This window comes from Lolium rigidum, chromosome 2, assembly GCF_022539505.1.
Source record: "Lolium rigidum isolate FL_2022 chromosome 2, APGP_CSIRO_Lrig_0.1, whole genome shotgun sequence".
NCBI lineage: Eukaryota > Viridiplantae > Streptophyta > Magnoliopsida > Poales > Poaceae > Lolium > Lolium rigidum.
The window spans coordinates 267630358-267638856 of NC_061509.1; the positions used below are offsets into that span (position 1 = coordinate 267630358).

Below are 8499 nucleotides of genomic sequence, written 5' to 3' on the forward strand. Positions count from 1 at the left end.
CCCGTTATTTCTGCCCTGGAAATTGTGGTCGAATTGATTATTTTCTATTAATTTTTTCATAAAAACAACGATACCGGCCTAAGCCAAGATTATCACGAGCTGCTATCAAGTCTCACAATAGTTAATATGACATCTCCATCAAACCAAAAAACATGACTACGTTACCACTAGCATCATGCATTTCTTTTCACACCATAATAAACGTGTGGCGACTTTATAGAATAAAGTGAGAACAAGATCAAACATACAGTGTAGAGGGAATATAGTGATGTCAAGAACATACCCCACACAACCCGCGCCATAACTCTTGTTGCTAATTTGGATGTATTTATGTGCAAAAGGTTCCGGAACAGATGGAGTATATATATATTAGTAAAAAGTAGGTTATTTGGTCTAAATATTAGCATACTTACAACACTTAGTTCAGTGTTGGCCTATGGTTTGGGGGATCCTGGATCTGCCACTCTCTCTACTAACATGATTCAAGAGTTAGTGGATAAAAGGATTGTATGCCGCACCTAGAGGGGGGTGAATAGGTGCTACCCAATTTTTAGTTCCTTTTCAATTTAGGCTTCACACAAAGGTAAATTCTCTAGATATGCAACTATGTGAATTTACCTATATGACAAGGTCAACGACTAAGCAAGATATAGCTACGCAATATATAGGAGAGATAATAGGATAGAAGTAACCGAGAGTGGAGCACGCAGAGACACGGAGTTGATTCTCGTAGTTCCCTTCCTTTGCAAAAAGGTGCGTCTACGTTCGGAGGAGTATGGTCGATACGAAAGCCAGACCAACGCCACGAAGGCTTCACTCAGGTCTCATGTGAGCACCGCCACGAAGGCCTAGCCCACTTCCACTAAGGGATTTCCTCGAGGCGGAAACCGGGACTTTACAAGGTTCTTGGGGCACCACAACCAAATTGGAGGCTCCCAAATCTGTAACAACACAACAATCAACAAGAATACATCAACAACAAACAACTAGGGATCCAAAGAGGAACACTAGCAAGAGGGCCCTCAACAAAATGAGGGGAAAATGCAAATCGGTTCGGTGAAGATGTTGATCGGGGTCTTCTCCTTCGATTCTCCAAAGCACAAGGGATTTGGGTGGTTGAGGGAGGAGATCTGACGATTTTGGTGTTCTTGGTGGCTCAACAATGGTGGAGGAAGACTTTAGGGTTTGAGCCGGCTTCCAAGGTAGGGGAAAGGTCCTTTTTACACCCCACCAGCTTTTCTGCCCGTTGGAATGGTATCGGCGGCAGTGTCGGCCCTGAGACGGCGGCAGTGCCGGCCAAGACATAGGGTTCAGCTGGTCGACATGGCAGGCCAGCAGTGCCGGGGTGCATCCACCGGCAGTGCCGGCCCAACTCAAGCGACAGTGCCGGCCAGGGAAACTACAACTTCATCATTTTTCTTCCTTTTTGAGTGGATCGAGATTATCAGATGATATCTTTTATTTATTTGTCACTCACTTAGCACATAGTTAGATTGTCACCGGTGTTGTTAACAAACACACAAAACCTTAGAGATCATGAAATTCTCTTTCAGTGGAGACACTAATAACACACACACAACCAAGCCAAATGTACATAGGCAATCAAACTTCAAAAATACAAATTAATTTTAAGAAACAAAAGATGATTTAACTTTTTTAGAAAAAGTAATTATGTATATGCATTTGTAATTTCAACCATTTATGGCTATGGAGGATTATCCAAACCAAACATGAGAACTAGCATCATGTATTTATTTATTTTTGAAACGGTAGCATCATAATTTCATGAAAAGGATTTTCGTTACATTTATTATCTGAGTTAATATTACAAATCCAAAAATATTGTGTTAGGTTTCACAAAACCTCAACCGAACTGTTTATATCAGAAAATATCAAAGTTCTGTGTAAATAGTTTGAATGACTAAAATTTCACAACTTAGTCACTTTGACTCCCTGACCCCACAAGTCAAATGTCACGTGGTGGAAGAGGTGGTTTTCTTCTTATTTTATGCAGTCTGAATTGTTTGTAAGTTCCTCCATTATTTAACTTCTAGCCAAAATTTACTTAAAAACTGAAAAAATAGCAATACAAGCTACAAACAATGAGTTAACTGATTCTTTTAGCTAATCTTGCCTATCCTTTTGGAAACTTCCAATGTTTTTGTAACGCTCTACCAAAATGTATGCAGATTTTTTTTAATCTGATAAAACATCCCGTGGTTCAATCTATATATTCATCTATGGGTAAACTTACAAGCGGTACGGCTCTACTCTGGTTGGATCATAAGGCAGTCTCTGCCAGCTGAGACGTGATTGGTGGGATGAACTTGTCGAAAACGGTGCGAGGCTGATGAAATCATGAGATTTGAGCTCTATGAACCAACATACTTGAAAAGTTGTTGTTCTCTGATAATTATTCACTTGTTTTTTTTGAAACACTAATTCCAGCAGGTGTGATTTTGTGGTATTTGCTCTTGTTATTTCTCTAGTCAATTGTACAAAATTCAAATTATTTCCCTACGAAACGTCACAGCACAGCATCTTTATGAGGTAGTTCGTGTACTCTTGTTTCCTATGGTGGTCAACATGGCATGGCTCACGACCGTCCAGCCGTTCACCCACGCATCCTCGTATTGTTTTGTGTATTCTAAGGTGGCAAGGTTCGACGAAGACACATTGGGTCGAATGGAGTACGAGGTTGATCAGACAAAGCTTACTGTCTAAGTCTAAAATATATACACGGGTATTTTTTTCCTACAGGCATATTCGACAGAAGTAATGCAAGCATATTCCACGCAAGTACTCCAATAGTGTAGGTTTCTCGTGCAGGCTTGACCTAATCATTGTCCCTCTCACTTTTTTCCTCCAAACCCCTCAAACTCTTCCACCCGTCACCACAACGAGCCCCTCCAAATTCCCACATCATCAGAATTCAGAAACAACCAAACACGCATAAAACACGCGACAACAACCACCACCACCGCCGTCCCCAACCTCCCTCCAAAATTCCAGCTCTGTCTCCCGGCCGCGACCGCGCCAGCCAGCTCGGACCTCTCTCCTCCGTCCCTCCATTCCCTCTCCGCCCCTCGCCAATTTTAAACGCGAGCCACCCCTGCCCACCCACTCGCCTCCCAATTCCGCCGCCGCCCCCCGCGCGCAGGCGATGGCGGCGTCCACGGCGTCGCCGCGGGCGCGCTCGATCCGGGAGACGGTGCTGGAGAGCGTGGCGGCGTACCACCACCAGCAGCGCATGCGCCGCCGCTTCCGCAAGAGCCTCTCCTACGCCGGCGAGCTCTCCGCCGCCGGCCGCGCCGTCTCCTCCCCTCCGCCTCCGCCGCCTCCTTCGCCGCCGGCCCCGACGACGACGACGAACAGCCCTTCTGGGAGGAGGAGGAGGGCACCGTCGAGCTCGTGCAGCTCGGCGCCAACCGCGCCAAAAACGTCCTCATCCTCATGAGCGACACCGGCGGCGGACACCGCGCATCCGCCGAGGCCATCAAGGACGCCTTCCGAATCGAGTTCGGCGACGACTACCGGGTAAAATTCATTCCCCTCCCTTCGCCAATCCAACCTCCTCCCCGTCAATTCTAAATAATTCGCTGGAATTACTAATTTCCAATCTCTCGATTCGATTCGATTCGATTCGTTCGAGCGGCCGCCCCATAACCTAATAATAATGGGGCTTCGATTTCGAAATTTTGGGGGCAGGTCTTCGTCAAGGACCTCTGCAAGGACCACGCCGGCTGGCCGCTCAACAACATGGAGAACTCGTACAAGTTCATGGTGAAGCACGTGCAGCTATGGAAGGTGGCCTTCCACGGCACATCGCCCAGATGGGTCCACAACTTCTACCTCGCCGCGCTCGCTTCGTTCTACGCCAAGTAAGCAGAATGTTCCTCTTCCATCATGCCCAGTTGATTACTTCCTACTGCAACGCTTTCTCTTGCTTCACGCGCAGCTTCTTCGGGATTATAACCAAACAAACAAACAATTCGATGTGGTTTTCGTTGTCACGCCACACTGCGAATTTGCTGTCATTGGCTGGTGGACTGCGAATCCCTTTACCTAGTTGCAGATTTTCTAATGGATCAGCAGTTTTGTCACCACCCTTCGCACTATGAATATTTTATAATGCCAGATCTCACCGATTCATATCGCGCTGATAATTTTATAAGGCCTACTCCTGTCTTGACTAGAAATATCTGTCCTAAATTCGCTGTCATGTGATGTATGGAATTTGGGATATGCTGTTTAAATACTGGCATTGAGGTCAGATATTCAACCATGTTGACCAGTTCAGGCTGCGCTTATGGGTTTTTCAGGGCATAGAACTCGACAGGGTACTAGCATTTCAAAAAATTCAATTTGGGGCGTGGTGTTCTAGGAGGTCACTAGAATGATTGCATTGCATTGCTGCCACCCTGTGAGCATCATTTTTAAGTGCTTGACATCAACATATGCTTCCCCAACTGCCAGTCTGTCCTGGCTTATTGTTTCCAGATCATGCCAGACATTATAGACCACAATGACACTATGGAATATGCGATCTGATTAGTTCTTGGATTTCCGTTTTCTATACTTCAAACCACCATCCCTGCGTACCAATTAGGGCTCGTTCGGTTGTAATGGAATGAATCCAAACTTGGATTTGAGCCTGACGGGGATTTGGTTGATCCCTGTGCTCCACCCAATCCCTTTGGGACCAATTATCCTAATCCATGCTTTACTTTTTTCGTTCGATTCTCCCAGATCTGGCAGCAAATCCCCGCACGGAAACAGCACAAACGGAGCATCATCATTATCTCGCTCTCGTGGAAAAAATTCCACGCGTCACGCGGGGAGATAATTTTTCCAGACCCAGACAGAGAAAAATTGACGGGATGGGCTGGGCTGTAATACCGGCCGGGGATAAACGAAGAGCTTAGATTTGCTGGGCTGGAAAATTTACTCCGCCGGGCTGGACAGCCGGGATTGGGCCACAATCCAGACCAATCCAGGCCGATCCCTGCTTGTTAGGGAATAAACGAACAAGGCCTTAGCAGTTTAAAAATCAACTTGAGTTGGTACTTCTAATGTTTGCTCTGCTTAGATGCTGTCATTGCTAATATGTGTTGACAGTTATGTATGGTACTATGATCTGATTACACTACACGGTTACATTATAATGCTGTGCATTATAATGCTGGTATCACTTCGAAAGTTGGCCTACAATCTGCGTTCAATGATCCATACGTTAAACTTTGTCTCTTCATGAAGTTGTTTTTTTCTGAATGTTTTCTTGTTTATGGGTGAAGGAAGGTTGAGGCTGGATTGAAGAAGTACAAGCCAGACATAATAATCAGTGTCCATCCCCTCATGCAACACATTCCTCTATGGGTACTCAAATGGCAAGGTCTGCAGAATAGAGTAGTCTTCACGACCGTCATCACCGACCTCAACACTTGCCACCCGACATGGTATGTTCATCTATCGATAAGGGGAAACCCTGGATACTGTTTTATTTTCAGGAAAATCACTGTTTTTGAGGCACAGTGATAGAGTTAAAATCTTGTAACAAATAATATGCAGGTTCCATCCTAATGTGAATAGATGTTACTGCCCATCAGAAGAAGTAGCCAAGAGGGCAGCACTGGATGACCTACAACCTTCTCAGATCCGTGTGTTTGGTCTTCCTATTCGACCATCATTCTGTCGTGCTGTTCTTGTTAAGGTATATACCCTTAGTTAACATTAGGGCTGCTGTTACATGTTTCGAAGCCTACCGCTTTAATTTTTTATATTTTTTTTCTTTCAGAATATTACGGGTTCACTTGTTGTATTTATTCTGTTGTTCTCTTATCTATTTGGGCTGTAGCCAAGTACTGTGTATTTAAGTGCCAAATATTGTGTACCCTAAAATGTAAAACATTCTGGTCTGTATTTTCCGCGGACAAACAAATGTATCTGTACACTGGTGTGGGTCTTAATGCAAATTCTTACTACTCGCTTTCCAACTAACATGCTTTTAACCAATTACTCATCAGGATGATTTGCGGAAGGAACTTGAATTGGATCCTGAGCTACCTGCAGTGTTGCTGATGGGAGGTGGAGAGGGCATGGGTCCTGTAAAGAAGACCGCAAAAGCCCTTGGAGAGGTATTGTTTGACCAAGAGCTGGGAAAACCTATCGGGCAGCTTGTTGTCATCTGCGGTCGGAACAAAACACTGAGCTCCTCATTGCAGGCTCTTGAATGGAAAATGCCAGTAAAGGTATAGACAGATGTTACGTTTTCGGTTCTTTTTAAAGATTCAACTTGGTTTTTACATACTCCAGACAAGGCGGACATTTGTGTTGATTCTTTTTTCTTCGTTAACAAAAGATTAGGGGATTTGAGACCCAAATGGAGAAATGGATGGGGGCTTGTGATTGCATTATAACCAAGGTATATATATTCTTAATCCGTCTCGATTACTGGCGTGCTGCTTCCTTTGAAGGTTCTTTGGAACTCATACTTTCGCTTTTTTGTTGTTATTTTGGTTGAATAGGCTGGACCAGGTACCATTGCTGAAGCTTTGATTAGAGGGCTTCCTATCATCCTCAATGACTTCATACCTGGACAGGTCTGTGTTTACTAAATCATTACGGTTCATATTTTTGCAATAAGCATTCAAAGTATATGTATTTATAACACTACAGCGAACTGAAAAGCCTTACAGTTCACAGGTCAAAATAGTCTGCTACATTTCTAAGCATTCGAAGTTCGTGCTCAGTCAAGTCCTACACTGTTAGATTTGCTTCGTTATTCGTGATAGTTATCACTTGCAACATGAATTGCAACTGAAATTTGATGACATCATTTGACTGAGAACGCCACAACCCTTTTTTTAAAAACATCATCAGCATAAATTGTTTGGATTAATAATAGTATAAGTTGACCATGGGTTGCAATGCCATGCGTGTTATGGTTATTGTCTCCCATACTTTTTCCTATGTGTCATCTTTACCAATCTGAAGACAGTCCTCACTAGCTTTATTCTAATGAGTAGTTGATGGTTTTGTACAATGTTATTATAGAATTTATTACCAACTTCTCCTCAGACTAATACAGTAAACAAAATGGCCTGGCATTGATTTCGTGCAACCTACAACTTGCAATAGTTGTGCTTCTTTCTGGATAGCTGGTGGTCGACACCAAACAATATCATCTAACATAAGTCTGTTTTCTTGCATCCAGGAAGTTGGGAATGTCCCTTATGTGGTGGACAACGGTGCAGGCGTGTTCTCCAAAAGTCCCAAGGAAACTGCCACGCTGGTTGCCCATTGGTTCGGTCCAGGCAAGGATGAGCACAAGAGAATGTCAGAAAACGCATTGAAACTGGCCCAGCCGGAAGCTGTGTTTGACATCGTCAGAGACATCCACGAGCTCTCTCAGGAGCAAGGGGTGAAAGCTCAGATCTCCAGCTCGTTGACATCATCCTTCTTCATATCATCTCCTGACATAAACCCAAGCGAGATCCTTCTTTGAAGCCTTGAAGCCGTGTACATAGCTAGAGTTGCAACATCTCTTTGCGCTTTGCATATGCCTACAGTGTTATCCTTGAAAAGAAACGAGAAGGAAAGGAAAGGAAAATCTGGCAAGTGATGCAGCCTGTTTTTGTTTCATCTGTTGCTGTGCGATTCTGCTTCGGGTAGTTTCTATGGGCTCGTTTGACTGACAACTGCTCCTGTGTAATACCGTGTTCTTGTAAATCTGTGAGAAAAAATGATTCGTTGAACACCATTCTTTACCGTTCCCTCGTTGCACAGGGGGCGTCACTGGTTGGCTTGTAAAGCAAACTTCAGTTTTGTGGATTGAATTTGTTTTTTTACATGTAAATTATGTTAGTGCGCCATTGGGTCAGTGTAAGAAGTGTATGATATGATGGCAGATGGTGTGAGTGGAACTCTTTGGTTTTGGTGAAGATAGTGAGTGATGTACATATATGTTCCCTTGGTTGATTGGGTGTTGTGAGTCCTTAACAGTAGCATATATCTTGTGAGGTGTGATGCGTAGAGTAAGTATATCACGGTTTCCTACCAGCTACCAGCCAAGGCTGTCATATGGGTGGGTGGCAGCCAGAAACTGTTCTTTATCTCACTGCTATAACCATATCAGGGCAAAGCATTGGGTAGATCTGGCTGGTTTCTCATCTTGTCCGAGCCACAAACTGTTGGAGGCTATACATCAGATTGGATCTTGAAAAGGCAAAAGCTGTTACATCTATACCTAGCAGGAGCACTGCTTGAAGATCCAACAGCAACTTCACTGCGACCGTTTGCATCGGTATGTATATGTTGATGTTCGGTGGATCCTGATGCTACTATCTCCTGCTTTTTGGTATTGCGCAGTGCAGGTCTCAGCCGCATGAAGTGCGACGAGGGGCCAGGGACCTGTCCTGGCAATGATGAAAAATGTCACCGCCACTCGAACAACTTTTGGTCATTTTACATGACAAAAGGCGTCGAATGCATCACGATGTC

General features: G+C 44.2%; 1 protein-coding gene across 1 annotated transcript; it reads left to right on the top strand.

The window, feature by feature from the left end:
- The first annotated feature begins 3152 nt into the window (after positions 1 to 3152).
- Positions 3153 to 7962, top strand: LOC124693403 (probable monogalactosyldiacylglycerol synthase 3, chloroplastic). The gene is given in 9 exon segments (XM_047226879.1): positions 3153 to 3317; positions 3320 to 3537; positions 3709 to 3881; positions 5295 to 5456; positions 5569 to 5710; positions 6024 to 6248; positions 6359 to 6421; positions 6525 to 6599; positions 7214 to 7962. Coding segments are annotated over 9 exon segments (1503 nt in total). The 5' UTR covers positions 3153 to 3163; the 3' UTR covers positions 7505 to 7962.
- The last annotated feature ends 537 nt before the right edge of the window (positions 7963 to 8499 follow it).